Source organism: Physella acuta, unplaced genomic scaffold (genome assembly GCF_028476545.2).
Source record: "Physella acuta isolate Inbredline_101_S28 unplaced genomic scaffold, ASM2847654v3 ptg001088l, whole genome shotgun sequence".
NCBI lineage: Eukaryota > Metazoa > Mollusca > Gastropoda > Physidae > Physella > Physella acuta.
In genome coordinates this window covers 287076-310000 of record NW_026732605.1, presented here as the reverse complement: position 1 = coordinate 310000, position 22925 = coordinate 287076, and the positions used below count along the sequence as shown (strand labels likewise).

At 38.7% G+C, this 22925-nt stretch overlaps 1 protein-coding gene across 1 annotated transcript in view; it reads left to right on the top strand.

Moving 5' to 3' along the window:
• Nucleotides 1-17542, top strand: part of LOC131955623 (atrial natriuretic peptide receptor 1) — a 33731-nt gene extending 16189 nt beyond the window's left edge. The window contains exons 9-14 of the mRNA XM_059319814.1: nucleotides 6764-6887; nucleotides 12682-12750; nucleotides 13715-13889; nucleotides 14740-14838; nucleotides 16269-16360; nucleotides 17319-17542. Of these exons, the coding sequence (XP_059175797.1) occupies nucleotides 6764-6887; nucleotides 12682-12750; nucleotides 13715-13889; nucleotides 14740-14838; nucleotides 16269-16360; nucleotides 17319-17537 (778 nt within the window). The 3' untranslated portion in view covers nucleotides 17538-17542. The remainder of the gene's footprint in view (nucleotides 1-6763; nucleotides 6888-12681; nucleotides 12751-13714; nucleotides 13890-14739; nucleotides 14839-16268; nucleotides 16361-17318) is intronic.
• The last annotated feature ends 5383 nt before the right edge of the window (nucleotides 17543-22925 follow it).

Genomic DNA, 22925 nt, shown 5'->3' with positions numbered 1-22925 from the left:
CATACGCATTAGAACATCGGGAAGAATTCAAACATGTAATAACAAAACTCAGTACTAAAATAGCTAGGGAAATCAACATTGCAAGGAAGCAACAAGAAGAATACTTAGAAAGTCAATTAGACACACTAATTAATTGCAATAGCACTCGAGACAAAATACATGCAATAGAGAGAGAACTAAACACACTGCATGCACATAAATACAAAGGCGCTCTGATTCGCAGTAGAATAGATACTTTAGGGAGTGAAGAACCATCCCACTACAATATAATACTCGATTAAATACATGCCAACAACAAACACATCCACAGCATTACAACCAGCGACGGCACGGTGACAACCGACCCCGAAGCCATCAAACAAAGTTTTACAACATTTTATCAACAACTCTTTAAATCAGAAGAGGTCTATGCCGACACCCAAGACAAATATTTAGAACATATCATAAAGGCAGACGACGAAGACCGAAAGAAAATAGACACTCCCATAACTAAAGAAGACATACTCAAAGCAATCAATGGACTACAATTAAACAAAGCCCCTGGCCCAGATGGCCTGACAAACGAGTTTTATAGGACTTTTGTAACCGACCTCGTCCCCATTTTACAGGCAGCTTATAGCGACATGCATAAAAGGAGAGACTACAGAACCGACTTCAACAGATCCTATATCACTCTGATCCAGTGGCGCAGGGAGGTCGGGTGTCGCCCGGTGCGGCACTTAATGGTGTCACCCCCCCCCCCAGAGGCGTAGCGACCCGGTGACAGGACAAAATATCTCAGACAAAATATCTCACGTGAGATATTTTGTCTGAGATATTTTGTCTGAGATCATTTGTCCTGAGATCATTTGTCCTGAGATATTTTGTCCTGAGATCATTTGTCCTGAGATCATTTGTCCTGAGATCATTTGTCCTGAGATCATTTGTCCTGAGATCATTTGTCCTGAGATCATTTGTCCTGAGATCATTTGTCCTGAGATCATTTGTCCTGAGATCATTTGTCCTGAGATCATTTGTCCTGAGATCATTTGTCCTGAGATCATTTGTCCTGAGATCATTTGTCCTGAGATCATTTGTCCTGAGATCATTTGTCCTGAGATCATTTGTCCTGAGATCATTTGTCCTGAGATCATTTGTCCTGAGATCATTTGTCCTGAGATCATTTGTCCTGAGATCATTTGTCGTGAGATCATTTGTCCTGAGATCATTTGTCCTGAGATCATTTGTCCTGAGATCATTTGTCCTGAGATCATTTGTCCTGAGATCATTTGTCCTGAGATCATTTGTCCTGAGATCATTTGTCCTGAGATCATTTGTCCTGAGATCATTTGTCCTGAGATCATTTGTCCTGAGATCATTTGTCCTGAGATCATTTGTCCTGAGATCATTTGTCCTGAGATCATTTGTCCTGAGATCATTTGTCATGGAACCAGCGACCCTTACCGCGACAACCTTTCAAGTTTACGATTTTCACCCCCCCCCCCCTCAAACTTTCGATTTGCACCCCCCCCTCAAGTTTTCGATTTGCACCCCCCTCAAGTTTTCGATTTGCACCCCCCCCCCCCCAAACTTTCGATGTGAACCCCCCCCCCCCCTCAAGTTTTTCTCTATATATTTTACTATTTGCCTTGGTGTCACCCCCCCCCCCTAAATGGTGTCACCCGGTGCGGTCCGCACCCCCCTCGCTACGCCCCTGCTCTGATCCCAAAACCCGACACAGACAAAACAATAATAACCAGCTACCGACCAATATCATTACTAAATAGTGACTATAAGATACTGACCAAAATCTTGGTAAACAAGCTCGAAACTGTCATACCCAAACTAATTAACTCAGACCAGCAGTGTAGCGTACTGGGCAGAAACATACAGAACCACACACACTTAATACGAGACATCCTGCATTACAGCACACACAAAAAAAAAAACAACTCCAAGCTAGCGTTACTTAGCATAGACCAACAGAAAGCATTTGATAGGGTAGCACATACATGGCTATTTAAAACAATAGAAGCCTACAATCTAGGCAAATACTTCAGCACTTGGATAAAAACACTCTATATCAAAGCACACAGCCACTTACTTATAAACAATAACATTTCTACTGCCATACACATCCAAAAATCAGTTAGACAAGGTTGTCCACTGTCCCCTATTTTATACATCCTTAGTTTAGAACCCCTCTTAGAGAATCTTAGACAGGACATCACTATAAAAGGACTAAAACTACCAAACATGGCTGATAAAAAGATATTGGTCTACGCCAGGGGTCGGCAACCTTTTGAGACGGAAGAGCCAAAAGTTAAAATTTTGACTATTTCCCAGTTTTTAAAGAGCCACTGACATTTTTATTTCAATATTTTATTATTTTATTTGGGTTAGGTAAATAAATTTGCTTTGTTATTTAAAATAAATAGCTTTAAATATGAAATAATATTTATTCATATAAAAACATACACATGTTTCGCCAGAATAATGAAATTAGTAATAAAAAAATATAGGACTATCCCAATCCTCTTTAGAAGATGTTAATTTAAAAAAAAATTTTTTTACGATAACACCGGTTTAGGAGGTGTCTCCCATTAGTAAGAAGGTCTCAACACGGCAAACGCCGACTAACTGGCTTAGATATCGGTTTGGTTACCGCGTATCGGTCCCTTCTGTCCTTTGGTTCTCACCAGGCTTATCTTCCACCCCACAGAGCCAAGGGTATGCTCGTACCCCACAGTCCTGTACCCGGCTCAACAGTAGGAAGCTAATTACAACTACGTCACTCACGTCAAATTAATAATTACTGAAGGATAGGGAAATGCATTCTAAATTAACATTCACCAATTAACGTTATTCGAAAAAGTCAGCACTTTGGTAGTGTAACATTGAATTGTTGTCACAGGGCTGAGTGTTTTTATCATGTTTAAACTTGTGTATCCTTACAGTATAATTTTTGTTATGAGTTTTGAAAACGAAATAATATAATTATTAACATTTGTGCAAGGAACTGGAGAGCCGCACCGTGACACCAAAAGAGCCGCATGCGGCTCGCGAGCCGCAGGTTGCCGACCCCTGGTCTACGCCGATGACACGACCTTTCTACTTCAATCTGAGAAAGCCATAAAGACAGTAATGGAAAGATTTATCGACTTAGGTAAAGCCAGTGGCGGAAAAATCAACACGGACAAATCGAAGGTTATGGGAGCAGGACAATGGGTAGACAAAGACGACTACAATACAGACATCACAGTGGTGGACTAATTAAAAATTTACGGAATAACCTATACAGGCGACAACAAGTTGAAATACAATGCTACCTGGCTAAAGGTGACCGAAAAAATCCAACCATGCCTTAAAAATACAAAAATATTAACACAACGATCTTCGCCAGAGCCGCCTTAGTAAACAGATATGTCATACCTAAAATAATATTCATAGCAACCAATTCTACGATACCTAACAGATTCATAAAAACAACCAACAAGCAAATTATTGCAAGCAAATCCTCTATACTTGGTATACGAGAAAATAAAAAAGAATTATTACTTTTAGTCAAGGGAGGTGATACTGGATTAAAGTTTGTTTTATTTTTTTTAAACATCATTGTAACGTATCTTACAAATTTATGTTTAAAATATTGTGACACATATTTGTAGATATATAGATATATGGGTTTAATTTGCATTTACATTGCTTAATCTGTTTGCGATTTGATATGATCAAAAAATACCATTTATGAAACCTCTCCAGATAGAAAAACACACGAATTATTTATTTTGTATCAAACTTTTTTGCTTTGTTCGATAACTAGCCTATGCATGATCCCATTTACAATTTTTATTTAACTTGCTATCTCGTCTCTCTAGATCGCTACACCCGAGCGAAATATCCGGCACTTCTAAGTGACAGATTCGTTATTTTAACTTCATAACGCCCGTAAAAAAAATATAAAAAACAACTTAATCTTAAAAAAAATGCAGAAATTTATTATTTTTAGAATCAATGTTATAAAAGTTGCAAATCCAGAGAGCTTGAAAATAATCTTTTGAATTTAAGGCTACATTTCTATTTATTTTCATCAAGCCTAAGTTATAACCGGATGTTTCATATTTGTAAGACAAACATTCATTGGCTCTACATGTACTCCGTGACCAATAGTTATTTGTTTACAAAAATTTGCAGTTTACGTTTTTAAATAACATACCGCTATTTTAAACCACATGCCTAATTTTGCCATTTTGTTTACCTTTTGTATAATAAAAATTATGCTAGCCTATCCAATGTCATTGTTTATATCGCCATTTCCACGTGAAAGCCAAATAGCTTTTGCCTTTTTACAAGCTTTTATTTAACTCACTTCCTCTTTCTGTCGTCAGTCTGTCTAGATCGAAACGCCCGAGCAAAATTATGGGCACAGACAGATATAATTCGTAGTTGGTACGTGAGTCAAGACATGAAGACAATGCAACATGAGATTTAATTTGTCTTAATTGGTTGCCTAATTAATTTTTATGAATTAATTAAAATTTTTAATTAAACTTAATTTTTTAATTTTCAATTAAAATTAGCAGGCTGTCTCATCAAACTATTCCGCACTTCATAGTAATTTAAATAGTAGTGTAAAATTTATTTTCTACTCTTTAGTGCATTATTACATAAAAGCTTGTTATTTAAACGTTTATTATGAATTTTTAAAAAAATTATGTTTGATAATCCGAAATACTTAATCGTCAAATACATCTGCTCTTTTTTGTCCGAAAAAACCAAACAGGATTTTATAATCTCAACGTTTCATACGTCCGTGAATCAGAAAAAGTTAACTTTTGCAATATTATCTGAATGTCTGTGTGTGTCTGTGAACACAATAACTTGAGTATCTTCATATAAAAAAAATTATAAAATTTGTATCTCTGTATCAACTTTTCAGCGCTTTTTTAGCTGTAACCGAAAGCGGAACTTATTCTGCTTTCGGTTTTTTAAAAAGCCTATAACTTGAGTACTGTTTTTGATATACGAAATGTCACGTATAAAATAAAAGATCCAATTCTCTGTTTTAAGTCCAATTTTTAGTAATTTCCGGTGACCGGAAGTAGTACTTAACGATTTCTCAAAAAATGCTTTTGAATTTTTAAAGTATTTCCGCACTATTATACACACATTGTTGGCTGTTAACTTAGTGCACACATTCTTTTTTGGCCGATGCTAGCCGGAATAAGATACGCATGCGATACGCATGCGCAATGGAGAGAAACTACGACTTGCCTTCGCGGCGATGTTTTCGATGGTACTGCGCATGCGTGTATTTACAACCGCAGAACCCTAACACCAACCCTAATCCTATCCCTAACCCTAACCCTATCCCTAACCCTAACCCTAACCCTAATCCTATCCCTATCCCTAACCCTAATCCTATCCCTAACCCTATTCCTAACCCTAATTTTTAACGTTAGTCTCTTTTATTTTAAAAAGTTTAAGTTTGTATAAATTGATTAGAAAGCATGTCTATATCACGAGTTACCTTTCACGTAGTGTTATGTAAGCATATTCGAGAAAGTTTAGGGGAGATCACTCCAGCTTTATTTTTTCAAAGTTTTGTTTCATTAGATTGAATTAATCGAACTAAAATCAATAACCTTATCAGTCCCGTTTGTTTATAATAGGCTGATTACCTTCATTCAAATTTTTTAAAGTCGCCACCGTCGTTAACAACGTAATCAACGTTTCGTGTGTCGGTCCCATCAATCAATTATTGTTTGGAGATCTTTACCTCAAACATAAACAAACCCACGTAGGTAACATGATCGTGGTTCGGAACCAGGTCAGACGGCCTCCAAAATATTTTCTTAAAAAACTTTTGAATAGAGAAAGACTGAAAAAGCAAATTCGTAGAAGCCCACAGGGAGAACTACTACCACCCCCACCCCCCGCCGAAAATAATTTATCCAGAGAATATATACTTTTACCAGTGTCCGCCCCCCCCCCCCGCCCCTGGAAATTTTAGTCCGCCCCTCCCCCCCCCCCCCCCAAAAGTTTCAAGTGCCTCCCTTCCCCCCCCCCCCCCTCGGAGAAAAAAATGTTTGGAAGGATATGACCGGGTGAAACCTACCTAGTGACGTCAATTTGGTATCTAGTGGTATTTGTAGGTGTTTTCCCTGTGGTAACGGTCAGAAAATGTAAGACTTTATCGAAAGTTTATTAACTGGTGGTATTTGTAGGATTTTCCAGAAGTAACAGTCAGATAATATTTGACTTTCTCAAAAGTATATTAACTGGAGGTTTTTCCTTTGGCAACAATCAGAAAATATTTGACTTTCTCGAAAGTATATTAACTGTTGGTATTGATAGGGTTTTCCTGCGGTAAAGGTCAGAAATATTTGACTTTCTCGAAAGTATATTAACTGGAGGTTTTCCCTTTGGCAACGTTCTGAAAATATTTGACTCTCGAAAGTATATTAACTGTTGGTATTTGTAGGATTTTTCCCTTTGGCAACCAGTGTTTCTTCCAGACTTTTTTTCTCCGGGGGGGGGGGGGGGCACTTTAAATTTTCGGGGGGGAGGGGGCGGGGGCGGTAGGACTTTCTTCGCGGGGGGGGGGGGGGGGCGGACACTGTTAAAAGTATATATTTTCTATATAAATTCCATTTCGTTCGAGGGGGGGGGGGGGGTAGACTTTCATCGGGGGGGGGGGGGGGGGGGGGGAAAGGGCTCGCCCCGAAGATATTCCTAGAAGAAACTCTGTTGACAACGGTCATGCAATATTTGACTCTCCCAGGTCGGTGTCGGATAAACTGAAACAAGGGGAGCCCGTGGACCCGGAGACCTACGACATGGTGACCATATACTTCTCCGACATCGTCGGCTTCACGTCGTTGTCGGCGTCCAGCAGCCCGCTCGAGGTAAGCTCAAGGGTAGCTGTGTTTTAAGTCTTTTCAGGGATAGGCTATATATCCTTAATACTACCAGATGTATTATATTCGAATTGCATGAGCTTAAGACTACTAGTATAAAATTATTTCGTGAGCTTAAGACTACTAGTATAAAAATATTTCATGAGCTAAAGACTAATAGTATAAAAAGTTATTTCATGAGCTTAAGACTCTAGTATAACATTATTTCATGAGTTTAGAAGCAACTAGTATAACATTATTTCATGACCTTAAGACTAATAATATAAAAAGTTATTTCATGAGCTTAGGACAACTAGTATAACATTATTTCATGAGCTTAGGACAACTAGTATAACACTATTTCATAACCTTAGGACAACTAGTATAACACTATTTCATAACCTTAAGACAACTAGTATAACACTATTTCATAACCTTAAGACAACTAGTATAACACTATTTCATAACCTTAAGACAACTAGTATAACACTATTTCATAACCTTAAGACAACTAGTATAACACTATTTCATAACCTTAAGACAACTAGTATAACTGTGATGACGCAAGATTACGTCAGACATGTTTAGCAGATATAGGTTAGCAGAAACAGACTATCAATAGGCTTTAGCGTGTTAGTCAGAGGTAGACCAATGGAAATTCAGAGGACTGACCGGTCACGTGGTATGGTCAGCTGACCACTGAGGCGTGGGTCAGTAGAGAGATAGGCCGGCAGTTGATAGGTAGCTAGCGAAGAGGAGAGAAGGGTTAGGTAGCGGTCAGAGACGGCCGAGAATGTAAATAGTTAGGAGATCATGATTAGCTAGCGAAGGTAGAAGGTGTTACGTTGTAGAATGTAGAGAACAGTTAGTGTTAGGATTGGTCATGGGAGTTAGTAGTATAGTGAACAGTCAGTAGTAGTAGTAAACAGTAGAGAGTGTAGAGTATAGCTAGTTAGGTAGAACATGATTATATACATATGAATAAAGAACTTTGTATTTGGAACTTGAACTGTGTGTTATTGCATTCATTCGTTCCGCATTCATAAAAATCCCCACCCTCACATCTGGTGGAGCGCGGGTCGAGTGAGGGAAAGAACGTATATCAGCTATTCATGACGGAGTACGACTGGTGTACAGCTTTCTTCAACTCAACACAACAACGGGTTTCTTCAACCGGAACGAGTTTGGATTAACAACACAAGGAAACAGTCTACATGTCCAAAAAGATAAGTACCTTCCAAAATTTTTTTAAACGTTTGGGTTTAGACTCGTGCTGGATATTTGGTACCAGCGATTTTTTCTGCCTCTTTCTTATCTGTTTCTTCAACCACACTACCCTTAAAAATGCCTCCATTGTACGAAGTGGGCACTAAAACTGAGCTCAAGTCAGGCCTAGAAGAGTCAGGTAGAATTGATGACTTGTTTGCTATACACAAATGTTCAGAATACAGTTAAAATGGAACACAAAACAAGAACTATTGAGGATCCAGATATTCTGGATGAATTGATTATTAGGCTTGGACAATACACGACAACAGAAAATCGAGACTGGTTATTAACTGTTAAAGAATTTGACGTAAAAACTCTAGATGATCCAGATGTTATGGAAGATTTGATCAATAGAATTGTAGATTACAAGGTAACCGGAGATCCAGATTCCTTGTTGACTGAAGAAGAATATGATGCAAAGATAGATGCCGAGTTAGCAGAGAAACAAAGAGAAGCAGAAACATATATTGCCGGAATTAAAGAAGAAACAGAAAGAATTCGTAAAGAAATAGAAAAAATGAGAGAACTTCGCCAAGCCAAACAAGAAATGGTGCAAAGTTTAGATACAAATAAAAACAACCAGATAGCCGAACCAGCATTTTACTATTCCTACGACTCAGATTCAGATGACACGTCCAGTGAAGCAAGCGAAATACCTACTACAAAAAGTGAAACACCACATAGGCCTACACTCCAAAAACGTAATACGGCAAATCACACCATTCAGATTAACTACAGTCAACAAAAACACAAGTACAGTGTCAAATGCTACTATTGTAATAGAACAGGCCACAAACAAATAAATTGCAGAATACGATATTATGATAGACGCCAACAAGATGCACAACGCAACAGACCAAAATATAGACAGATAAATAGAAAAGCTTTTATGTCATCGTTTACAGAAGCCAGTAGAAGAACAGACATATTTACATCAAAAGTCAATAACAGATACGCCACAGCAATTAGGGATACACTATGCTCCACAGTGGCAGTACGTAACACATTCGTACAACACCACCAATACACAGGCAGAACACAACGTGTTCACAGTTCAAGAGGCAGCACATATGTTTGGCCAACAGCTATGGTCACCATAGCCACACCCTCGGCGTGTAAAACAGTTGAAGCAGTTGTTTTCAAAAACGGACCATACGATATGATATTAGGCAACATTACAGGAGTGAAGCAATTTAATGTAGAATTCATGAGTCACAAGCAACAAATAAACAAGCAGCCCAGTATTCGGAACAAAGAACAAGTAGACACAAAAGTAGACGGATTGCATTTCAAAACGGACAAGTTGATAGAAAAAGTTAACGAGGTTATTGATGATCATTCTATAAAGACTACTGAGATTGGTGCAGCTGTTCTTAACTTAAGACTGCAGAACGACACACTCAGTAACAGATTGCTGAGATTAGAGAAATCAGTTAACAAGGAACCAGAGGATTATATAACAAAGAATTTGATAGCAGAAAAAGAGTACGGTTACTCCTGGTCAGCCTTAAACCAGATGACCCCAGCAACACACCTACACAAACACAATTATAGTAATCATAGACCATGTGAAAGTTCGCAACACAATTGTCCACACCGAGCCCCGCCCTATCGATCCTAGTGTGGTATATTAATGCCTGGATAGAATTTGACCCGGAACGCCCCCACGAATGATTTTGAACAACGGACATAATTGTGAAGTCAAGTCGAGTTTTTGTGTTGATCTAAGTAGTCGAGAAAATCGGCGTGAAGTCGATATAGTTGAAGTCGAAGTCAGTGTAGTCAATCTGAAGTCAATAGTGTTATTGAAGTCAGTGAAGTATAAGTCAGAACTGAAGTCAAAGAAGTTATTTGAAGTCAGTCAAGTCAGTCAATAAGTTGTTGAAGTCGTAGTTGAGGTCATAGTGACGTAGTTGAAGTCATGTTGCAGTCAAAGAAAAGTCTTTGAAGTTATATTAAGTCGTTGAGGTCATAGTGAAGAAGTGAAATCGTCGAAGTTATAGTGAAGTCTTTGAAATCAAAGTGATGTCGTTGAAATCTTTGAAGTCAAAGGGAAGTCTTTGAAGTCATATTGAAGTTGTTGGAGTCAAAGTGAAGTATTTGAAGTCATATTGAAGTTGTTGAAGACTAAGTGAAGTATTTGAAGTCATATTGAAGTAGTTGAAGTCAAGGAAAAGTCTTTGAAGTCAAAGTGAAGACGTTTAAGTCGTCGAAGTTTAAGTCGGTCAGTGAAGTCTTTTAAGTTGAATTGAAGTGAAGTCGTCGAGGTCAAGTTAGTCTCCAAAGTGAAGTTAGTCGTCAAAGTGGAATCAGTCGTTAAATTGAAGTCAGTCAAGTTACTGAAGTCAAAGTGAAATAAGTGAAGTTATTGAAGTCAGTTAAAGTGAAATAAGTCAAGTTACTGAAGTCATAAGTGAAGTCAGTCATTAAGTCAACCAGCCAGTTTAAGTCAAGTCAGAAGTCAGATAGTGAGAGCTGCTCCACTATATGATTACGTATTCAAATGTTGATTTGAAACGGCACGATTAATTATACACACTTACATGTCTATTCTTTTTGTGAAGCTATTTCTAAGCTCTGGTAGTGTTTACGTCTATTGAGTTTATTAGGCTTTACAGATTGTTGTTAGATTAGAGTGTACTGATTTTTTTATTTGGTTATTTTTGTAATGTTATTTTTGTATGCTGTATGTACCGCCAGACAAATGTTCAGCACGTTTAAATTTGGGATTGAGGTTTTTTTTTAATGGAAGGTACCTCTGTCTGAATACTTGTCTACGCGGGCACTAAGATAGTCACGTAAAACCATTGCTCATGGTCTCGTAATACAATTTCAGACCCACCAGCGCTATTCAGAATGAGACGAGATGAAGCCGACACTTCAAAGAGTGCCGCCACCTGAAACCCTGATTACGTTGAATTACCTGGACAGCGAACAGCCCTGCCGAACGGAGAATTGCCCTGGTCAAGACAACGGACGCATCGCCACCGCTTCGCCCCCGCACTGGAGTTGAATAACAGACCGCCAGCTACGTACACCTACGTCGGCACATACAAAGGGTAGACGACCCATCGTCCAAGTTCCCAGCGTCGGAACGTTACGTCATTGTTCGCCACCGCATCGGACAGCTCCAGTTCATCGTATAATCACTCTACGTGGACGTCTCAACCAGCGTTGAGATGAGATTGTTGCGTCATCACATTGACCAACGAAAGTTACGCCTACACCCGCCTCACGGGAATGTACATCAAAACTCGCCACAACCCACCCACCACAGAGGAACGCCAGCTATTACATAACACATACACTTACACTGCTCGCAGAGCCCGTTCAACCAGTTACACATTCTACTAAGATTAGCTCAAGGCCAGTACAGGACAACCTAGCCAGAACTGAGTTACATATGATTAGATTCACACATACTATAACATAGACATACATTATCAAGCAGAGACACCACAGATGTCAGGATACTTACACAAGATCTAGAACAATGACATTTTCTTTTTTTCAGGAACACAAGATTTTATGTATTTGTAAACTGTGCTGTCCCATTTTGTTTTGATTTTTATGATTGATGTTAGGGATAGAATAGAGTAGTAAGATAGATAGTTGTTGATGTATTAGATTAGTAGCAGACGCTGAAAAATATAATTTGTCAGCTACAGAAAGGGAGGGAGATATGTGATGACGCAAGATTACGTCAGACATGTTTAGCAGATATAGGTTAGCAGAAACAGACTATCAATAGGCTTTAGCGTGTTAGTCAGAGGTAGACCAATGGAAATTCAGAGACTGACCGGTCACGTGGTATGGTCAGCTGACCACTGAGGCGTGGGTCAGTAGAGAGATAGGCCGGCAGTTGATAGGTAGCTAGCGAAGAGGAGAGAAGGGTTAGGTAGCGGTCAGAGACGGCCGAGAATGTAAATAGTTAGGAGATCATGATTAGCTAGCGAAGGTAGAAGGTGTTACGTTGTAGAATGTAGAGAACAGTTAGTGTTAGGATTGGTCATGGGAGTTAGTAGTATAGTGAACAGTCAGTAGTAGTAGTAAACAGTAGAGAGTGTAGAGTATAGCTAGTTAGGTAGAACATGATTATATACATATGAATAAAGAACTTTGTATTTGGAACTTGAACTGTGTGTTATTGCATTCATTCGTTACCGGCCTTCATAAAATCCCCCACCCTCACAATAACACTATTTCATAACCTTAAGACAACTAGTATAACACTATTTCATAACCTTAAGACAACTAGTATAACACTATTTCATAACCTTAAGACAACTAGTATAACACTATTTCATAACCTTAAGACAACTAGTATAACATTAGTTCATGATCTTAAAACTACCTGTATCTTAATTTAGTGAGGCTAATACTACAAATATATCCTAATTTAATAAACTTAATACTTTTATTTAAAAAAAACAAGTTAATGATTAGACACAAAAAAAGGCATAAATCTGTTCACAATATCAGCCCATCTCTATAAGTGGGTACGGCTAACCTAATGTGATGTTTCTCCACCCAGGTGGTCGGCTTCCTCAATGCCCTCTACTCCGAATTTGACGCGACCATTAGTCTGTTTGACGTTTACAAGGTGAGGTACCCTACCGTTACTGTGTGATTCGTACTATTTTTACTCTTTGGGTTCTGAAACAGTTAAACTCTACCCCACCTACAGTATTTATAACAAGTTAAATTTAGCTTCAGTTGTAATGTTAGTTTTCATTTATTTGTATTTCATTTTCTTTCTTTTTTATTGCTTTTTCTTGATTTGTATTGATTTTTCTTTATTTATATTAATTTTTTTCTTTATTTGTATTGATTTTACTTTATTTGTGTTGAATTATTTTAATTTAAATTGATTTTTTAATACTTGTATTGATTTTTCTTTATTTGTATTGATTTTTCGTTTTTTTTTATTGATTTTTCTTTATTGGTATTTGTGATAACTATTAGTCGACAGAGGCGTAGCGAGGGCGGGGCGGGGAGGGGGGGTGCGGACCGCACCGGGTGACACGATTTAGGGGGGGGGGGGTAGTGACACCATGGTAAAAGATTGCAAAATGTACAGAAGAAAAATGCTTTTTGCCAGTTCCATTAATGATTAATTAAAGGTAAATAGTCTTTTAAGTACAAATCGATAATTATTATAAGAAGCTGACACCATGACGTAAACATCCAACTGTATTATTAACAGACTATAGATAAACATTGTTATATATATATATATATATATATATATATATATATATATATATATATATATATTATATATATATATATATATATATATATATATATATATATATATATATACTTTGTTTCTTTGGGGGGGATGGAGGGGGGTGTCACCACGAAGTGCCGCACCGGGTTACACCCGACCTAGCGACGCCACTGTTAGTCAAAATATTATTAGTTTACATTTAGTTTAAATTTTGTTTGAAGATAAAACTAAAAAAAAACAACATAGAAACGGTAATTTTTTTTCCGCGTACTTTCGTTTCCCCCTATGAAAATTGTTTCCTTTTAAATTTAAAGACACATATTTAAATCGCCAGGTGGAGACTATAGGTGACGCCTACATGGTGGTTTCCGGTCTGCCCATCAGGAACGGTAACAACCACGTATTGAACATTGCCAGATTAGCACTGGAGCTGCTCAATGTGGTGGCCAATTTCGTTGTGCCACATAAGCCGGAGCATAAACTACAGCTGCGAATTGGGCTCCATTCTGGTAAGTCTGTTTACACTTTTAATAGTTTGGGCTCAATTCTCACCAGAGGCGTAGCGACCCTTCCCGGCGCCTGGGGAGAAACTTTCGATTTGCGCCCCCCTTCCTCAAACTTTTAATTTTCAGCTTTCAACTTTTTCCAATCCATTTTGGCGCCCCCCCCCCCCCCTAAGGTCGGTACCCGGGGGCCCCCCACCCCCCCTCCCGCTACGCCTCTGATTCTGACAAGTCTGTTCAAATATTTTTTTAGTTCAGGATCCGTTCTGACAAGTTATTGAACACTTTTTAATAGTTTGGGCTCAATTCTAGCGAGTCTGTTTACTTGTTTAATATTTTTGTTTGTGCTCACCATCTTTTGTAATGCATGTAATAAAATGTACACCGGTAATTTAGAGGCCTATATGTAAAATATTAAAATTAAAATATTATAAACTAACCGGTAAAGAAAAGTGTAACATTGAGTCGTCTCCCCCATCCTCCATCCTGTCATAATTTATTTTTATTACTCTAACCGTTAGAAGCTATGGTTTTAATTTCTTTATGTGATTTGTACTAACGTTAAACTAAGTTGATTGTAATGGTAATCAGTTTCTCTTTCAGGACTTTTTTCTTGGGGGGGGGGGGCTTGAGATTTTCAGAGGAAGTGGGGGCGGACTAAATTTGGGGGGGGGGGGGGGGAGGGTGAAGCGGATACTGGTAAAAGTATATATTTTCTATATAAATTCTATTTCGTTCAGATTGAGGGGGTGGTTAGACATTCTTAGCTCCACGCCCTCCCCCCCGCCCCCCCAAAGAGATGCATGAAAGAAACTCCGATGGTAGTATTTTTTAATTGCTGACTCAAATCTTCCAGGCCCAGTGGTAGCGGGGGTGGTCGGGATGAAGATGCCACGTTACTGCCTGTTTGGGGACACGGTCAACACCGCCTCTAGGATGGAGAGTAACGGCGCAGGTGAGTTTGACACTGTGAGGGACAGGTCTTGCACAGGTATGTCATCTGTATATCTGGTTATTCGACTTTCTCAGACCTATGTAGACAGGTATTGCACATGTGTATCATCTGTATATCTGGTTTATTCGACTTTCTCAGACCTATTGTGGACAGGTATTGCACAGGTATGTCATCTGTATATCTGGTTTATTCGACTTTCTCAGACCTATGTGGACAGGTATTTTGCAAAGGTATATCATCTGTATATCTGGTTTATTCGACTTTCTCAGACCTAAGTGGACAGGTATTGCACAGGTATGTCATCTGCATATCTGGCTTATTCGGCTTTCTTAGACGTATGTGGACAGGTATTGCACAGGTATGGTCATCTGTATATCTGGTTTATTCGACTTTCTTAGACCTATGTGGACAGGTAATTGCACAGGTATAACATCTGTATATCTGGTTTATTCGACTTTCTCAGACCTAAGTGGACAGGTATTGCACAGGTATAACATCTGTATATCTGGCTTATTCGACTTTCTCAGACCTAAGTAGACAGGTATTGCACAGGTATAACATCTGTATATCTGGCTTATTCGACTTTCTCAGACCTAAGTGGACAGGTTATTGCACAGGTATGTCATCTGTATATCTGGCTTATTCGACTTTCTCAAACCTATGTGGACAGGTATTGCGCAGGTATATCATCTGTATATCTGGCTTATTCGACTTTCTAAGACCTATGTGGACAGGTATTGCACAGGTAAGGTAGTAATTATCATGTGCATATCTGTCTTATTCGACTTTCTCAGACCTATGTGGACAGGTATTTCGAAGGTAAGGCAGAAATTATCATCGGTATATCTGGCTTATTCGACTCTTTCAGGTAGCACTAAGACTTATTACCAGTTGTATTAATTGTTGTCTAGATCTATTTCATATATTTGAAGTGATTCCTGTATAATCGATAACGCAATATGGTATCGGATTACACGTAGCTGTCATCATCCTCCCCGAAAAGTTGATTACAGTAATGTTCCCTTTCGAACCTGACGGTCTCTGGGGCAAGTGCAGTAGAGTTGCCCTGTTTTTATGACCTCATGGATCGGAAGTCAGCATTATGTCCAGTCGCCTTTACTTTCCCTAACCATAGCTGGGACGTTCTACGGACTTGAACCCGGATTCGAACTTCAGAATTTTGTGTTAGCAGTCGTATGCTCTACCATTCGACCTCGAATGAGTACCAGGTATAAATTTGATAAATATACACTAAGTGCTCAATATATATGATGACGTATAGTAAACAGCTCTGCTCTTGAACCCGGAATCAAACTCGAGACTTTCGGGTTAGCGCATGCGTACACTATACCATTCGACAACGCGGTGAAATACCGATTACTCTTGGTAAAGTTTGAATACCTGGAATAAATTGTTACTCTCTGTTCCAGCCCAAAAGATTCACATCAGCCACAGCAGCAAGACCCTGCTGGACAAGACTGGACATTTCCAGACCGAGCTCCGTGGGGAGGTGGAGATGAAGGTCAGTGGAAGGGTCACCAAGGTCATCTTTGGTGTTGCATAATTACCGAGCAAGGACTCGACTACAGCTACCGTATTATGAACTCAGTAGTCCAGCCCCTACAGTTCAGACCCCGGAAGTTCAGACCCCTTCGGAACTGACCCCTACAGTACAGACCCCTACAGTACAGATCCCTACAGTACAGATCCCTACATTACAGACCCCTTCGGAACTGACCCCTACAGTACAGACCCCTACAGTACAGATCCCTACAGTACAGATCCCTACATTACAGACCCCTTCGGAACTGACCCCTACAGTACAGAACTCCTGCAGTTCAGACCCACATTTCAAACCCCCATTAACTCTAGACCCTAACAGTCCAAACACCTTCATTCCCAACTCATTAGTACCTGTCCAGAATACTGACCCTAGAACCCCACAATCATCAAATCCCAACATTCTATATCCATCTCTGAAACCCTTGATCCCACACACAGAAATCCCGAACCCAGCTGTTCAGCACGTTCTTACGAACTACCCCCCCCCCCCCCCCCGCCTGCACCCCTCTCTGTTTAGTGATGCTCTTCCAACTTCTTTTATAGTTCATTTTAGTTGTTTATTTAACTACAGAATTAAAACCTGAGGTTTTGACTCTATAACAAAATTTAAAGCACACCTACTGAAGTTTATCATATAACTTTGCAGAGGCGTTGCGACCCTTCCCGGCGCCCGGGGACAAACTTTTCGATTTGCACCTCCCCCCCCCCCCTCAAGTTTTCCATTTTGCACCCCCCCCCCCTCAAACTTTCGATATGCACCCCCCTCAACCTTTCAATTTATTTTTCCAACCCATTTTGGCGACCCCTGAGGTCGGCGCCCGGGGACATATGTCCCACCCCCCCCCCCCCCCCACTCGCTACGCTACTGTAACTTTGCAAATTCTCTCTGTTTTAATATATATTTTTTATTCCATCAGGGTAAAGGATCTCAGACAACATACTGGCTTTTAAAAGAAATTCACGATGAACAGAAACACTCGTCATCTTTGGACTGTAAAGATATTGACAACGAAATGGACAATGAAACAGACACCGAGGCACATGATGGAACAGATATTCATCTAAACAACTCGCGTAACGCGAAGCTCACAACACACCCCCGTGATCCACAATGGGCAAAACAACACACAGTTTAATTCATCTGGTCGAGAAACTATTGCTATCAGTAGAAATGGTTGGGTGGCGGATAATAAAATACCAGCGAACAACATGAAAGAGTTATCAAAAGTAAATACTTGATGCTAAAGTAATGCGCATAATTCTAGACTAAGTGTTCTTACTTTGAGACCAATTGTAGATATCATCTTCGTTGTCCATCATCCCCCACTGTAGTATGCAGAGGCATAGCGACCCTTCTCGGCGCCCGTGGACAAACTTTCGATTGGGCGCCCCCCTCGGAAACAACCATTCGATTTGCATCCCCCCCCTCAAACTTTCAATTTGTACCCCCCCCTCAAACTTTCAATTTGCGCTCCCCCCCCCCCTCCTCTCAAACTTTTAATTTGCCCCCCCCCCTCAGACTTTCAATTTGCACTCCCCCCCCCCCACCCCCATATATTTTTTATACTTATATTGCAAAAACTGGAGCTAAAATGAGATTTTAATTTGTTTTTACAACCCATTTTGGCACCCCTAAGGTCGGTGCGGGGAAAATATGTACCCCCCCCCCCTCGCTACGCCTCTGGTCGTATGGGCCGCCAGCAAAGATATCCAGCGTCTTGCGACACTTCCTCAACTTGACTTCAGATGCTGAAGGCCGAACGATCAATTTTAAGCCCTACCCCATCTATGTATGGTATTCAAGTTATCGAAAAAGCCCCTTCCTTCCCGCTACCAGTAACTATCTTGATTTTGGTGTCCAACAATGGATGGAGAAGAAAGTTAAATCACTCCGTAAAGCCAAGTAGTCGTCTATTTTCTCAACTTCGATTGTCAATAGTTCAGTAATGCAGTTCAGAATAGGCTTTTTTTTTAAAAAATTCATTACGCGCCTTTAGGGTCGGTGCCCCACCCGCCCTCCCCTAGCTACGCCTCTGTCCAGATGTAGCACATCTTTGTAGTTTCACCTTCAATGTCCCGTCGCCAGGTGTTTCTTGGTGGACCCTCTTTTGAACTTTCCATGAGGGTTCCTCCTCAATGCCTGCCTGGTGATATTGGTTGGCAGTGTGCGCAGTGTGGGCCCTATCCAACTCCATCTTTGTTTTCCTTATTTCTTGATCAGCGGAAAGTTGTCCTGTACTTTCCCCATAGGTGTGTGTTCTCATGATGTCGGGCCCCGCCACTAATGCAAAAAAAAAACAAAAAAAAACAAACAAAAAACAAACAACTAAGTTAAGTCCCGCCACTTTTTGCCAGCATACACTCAAAACCTTGATCTATTTCTGATGTATAGACATATGAATATTTAAACGTACACCATCACAACAACTACTTATCCGCCTCTAGGGTTAAGGCTAGGGTTAGGGATGAAAAATAAAAGTATAAGTTTCATATCCTTGTAAAAAAATCTTTTTTTTTGGGGTGCGGGGGGTTAAATTTTTTGGCGTGGCTTGTATGAACATGATCCTTCTTTTTAACCGTAGAAATAAAGAGAATAAAACCCATTTAACAATACGTAAGAACAATGCTACAAATACAATTTTAAAATGTAGCCTATTTCGCAACATGAATTATCAGATGTTTATGTGGTATTGACATTTCTTACAATTATTTACATATTAAAGATATTTAAGCAAACAACTATCACTAACACTGACTCTTATTTTATTAATAATTTAGATAACATTAAAATGAAAAATTAATGTAAACTAAAATACAACTACACAGATGCATGTATTAGTTTTTCTTTATAAAATAACATGTTATGATATAATGATATGTAAATAAACGTTAGAAATAAAACAGTTTTTATTTTCTTCTTTCTGTTCGTTTATGAGCTTGTTATTATAAATGTTATTATTTTTTTAACATAGTAGGTCACAGTAGGTCAGTAGCGTACGCAGGGGGGGGGGGGGAGCAGGGGGAGCGGCCGCTCCCCCTCTGGCCATTTTCAGCAAAGTGGCGCCTTTTTGGAAACTTTTTAAACTCAAAGTTTTAAACAATGATATTTGTTAAAAAATAGTTTTGGTCGGCACATCTATGTAAATCACAAAATTTCTTTTCATGCAGCAATTAAGCATTATTGTACTAGTCTAGTAGTGTCTACGTTTACAACCCGTATTAACTGCTGCATTAGTTTGCCAATCTAAAAATAACAATAACGATGCATTGCAATGTTTAAAAAAACCTCTACGGGTAGTACCACTTGGCAAGAGGGGTGTTAAGTTTAAGGCAACTGCATAATGTATTTGCTTACGAATAATTGAATTAGAAAATGTTAAAAACTTCACACATAACACTTAAAAATTAATTTAAAAAAATAATTAAAATACCGAAACAAATACAAGTGATGTGGCACCTCTATTTAGATTTTCTTATGAGCAAACTGCGTAGTGGTGGGGAAATTTTGACAAGGTCAACAACGTCAGAATGATGAAGTAATAGTATTCTTACAGTTTGGGCGATAATGATTAAGATTACAAATTATATGAAACAGTTACAACCCCCCTCCCCCATGGACCTCTCGGTAAAAAAATATATTGTCATAATACCACTGCTACTTATTTAAATCTATTTCCTAAATATATATATTTATGTAATATAGATGTATGTTTAGAACAGTCATCAAAAAACTGATGCTATGTTCACTCTGTGTTGGTTATCTCCCCCCCCCCCCCCAACACACACACCTCACCACCACAATTGTGTAGAGCGACATTAATGTCACACCTAGGTATACACTGGGTTGGATAATTGATCTAAAGTGACCGGACAGTGGTGAATGAAGTTGAACCCCCCCCCCCCCCCCGAACTGATCTGTTAAGTACATGTAGAAAAACGCGTAATGATGTACCAAAGTACCATGCCGCCAGAAAATTAGCTTTTTAAATGTGAATGTTTTTGCAATTACCAGTAAAAAGGTGTGTGATCAATACAGTGATCTAACCTATACTTATCACTATGTTAAAAATGATCTTCAATTAACACAAAGAAGCAGTAGTTAATTAAAAATACATTATCTGAACTAAAAGACCTATGTCAGTTAAATGTCGGCTGTTATTACAAATGTTTCGATTATTTTGAAAAGCATGGAATTATACCAACTCTGATTTTAAAAACTTTCATTATGCTATAATACTTTAGCATTTATGATAACGATATATTCAATTCTGATTATAGACAAAACATTTTGTAAATACGAATAGTGTTAAACAATTTCATTATATTTTCAAATAATTATTTATTTGTTTTGACATTTTATATTATTTAAATGTGTAGATACATAAATATTTATATTAAGAGAGTTATTATTTCCCTATTTCACTTGTCTTAAATAATCTCCCAGGAATTATTATGTAAGATTTTTTTACAAGAATTACAAAACAGATTGTGTTACGTTCATTGTTTTTAGTTGTAGTGTGTGTATATTTTGTTTGTTGTTTTTTGTTTAGATTGATACAATTTTTGTTTAGTCGGCCTACATTGTGTGATTTTTTCTTATTTCTTCAGAGTGCTACTTTCAATTTATTTTACATCATTGCGAAGTAATGACATACAGCTAGTAATTATATATATATATATATATATATATATATATATATATATATATATATATATATATATATATATATATATAATACACGTATATAGAACGTGTTAAAAATTCGGCGCCTTTTTTTGCTCTTTTCGCTCCCCCTACAACGAAAACCTGGATACGCCTCTGCAGTAGGTCTATCATTCTATTAGCTACCATCTTTCATTGATAATAATACGAAATTGTTTTTAAAATCTTTCTGGAATTTTTAAAATTAAGGGACCACTTGGTAGGTTGGTTAGTAACAAAAAATATCATTTGTAAATATGTGACCCATGTGTCTTGAGAAAATTTGATTTGGGAAACTGGTTGCCAGTGCCAAACAAGTGACTGGATTCAAACCATGACCAAAATTGGAGAAACCCAAATTTAGTTAAAGCCTTCTACAAGGACGTGATTTGGGGAATATAGAGAGAATTGTGAAAAGGCTGTTGAAAGCAGTGATCTTCCAGGCATCTTTTCGAAATGGAATTTATATAGTAAATATATATACTTTTAGCAGTGTCCGCCCCCCGGAAATTTTAGTTAGCCCCCCCCCCCCGAAATATTCAAGTGCCCCCCCCCCCCCCCTCCAAATGAAAAAGTTGGGAAGAAACACTGGATGAAAATCTTTAGGAAAACAGTAAAACAGTCGTTAAAAACACTCTTTTTTAAAAAAGAACAGACACTTAAGATTGAGACAGTCAAAAGAGATAGAAGCAACGGGCATACACACACACACACACTTTCTCACACACACACATATATATATATATATATATATATATATATATATATATATATATATATATATATATATATATATATATATATATATATATATATATATATATAAGCAAAACACTGAAATTGGAAAAATAATTAAAACTATAGTATAAATAAAACCCGTTTAAGGCGGTCGATAAGTTGTATTTATCTCCTACCTTTACCATAGTAGGTATTTTATTCTCTATTGTTAGTCAGCAAGATTTTGAATTAGCGTAATCTGTTTTACCGTGTGTTAAGGACGTGTTTTTTTTTTTCAAAAATAAATATTAATAAATAAAGTCAGAGAAACAGAAGGTCTTGTAATAGAATATTGACTGTTAGGATCTGACTCAAAATTGAGATGAAAATTTCAGCCCTGGTATACCAGTTAGGCCTATATTTTTGGATGGCCATGTCAGGGTTTCTTTCAAACCTTTTTTTTCGGGAGGGGAGGGGGGCGACTCACTAATAGGTCTCGGCTGGGAGTGAGAACTGACATTGGTTATAGCAGAGGCGTAGCGAGGGGGGGTGGGGGGTAGCGGACCGCGCCGGGTGACAGCATTTAGGGGGGGGGGGTGACACCAAGGCAACAAATAGCAAAATATATAGAGAAAAACTTGAGGAGGGGGGGTGCAAATCGAAAGTTTGAGGGGGGGGGGGTGCAAATTGAAAGTTTGAGGGGGGGGGGGGGGTGCAAATCGAAATTTTGAAAGTTTGTCCCCGGCCGGGAAGGGTCGCTACGCCTCTAGGGGTTGACACCATTAAGTGCCGCACCGGGTGACACCCGACCTCGCTACGCCACTGGGTTATAGCTTATATTTTCATTATAAATTATACATATCTATATTTCTTCCGTGGGGGGGGGGGGGGGGGGGCGGCTTGTGGATGTGAGAAGAGAAGCCTGAGTTCCTGAGAGAAACTCTTGCCACCGTCAGATCATAGCTGGCTGATTATATCATATTACACTAGTTCAGCCTTCATTTTGAAATATGTCGAAAACGTTCTATGACTCATATTAATTTTGCTTTATGACACCAAAAAATTGATACAACTAGATGTAGGCTTACATATTCAAGATGTTAAA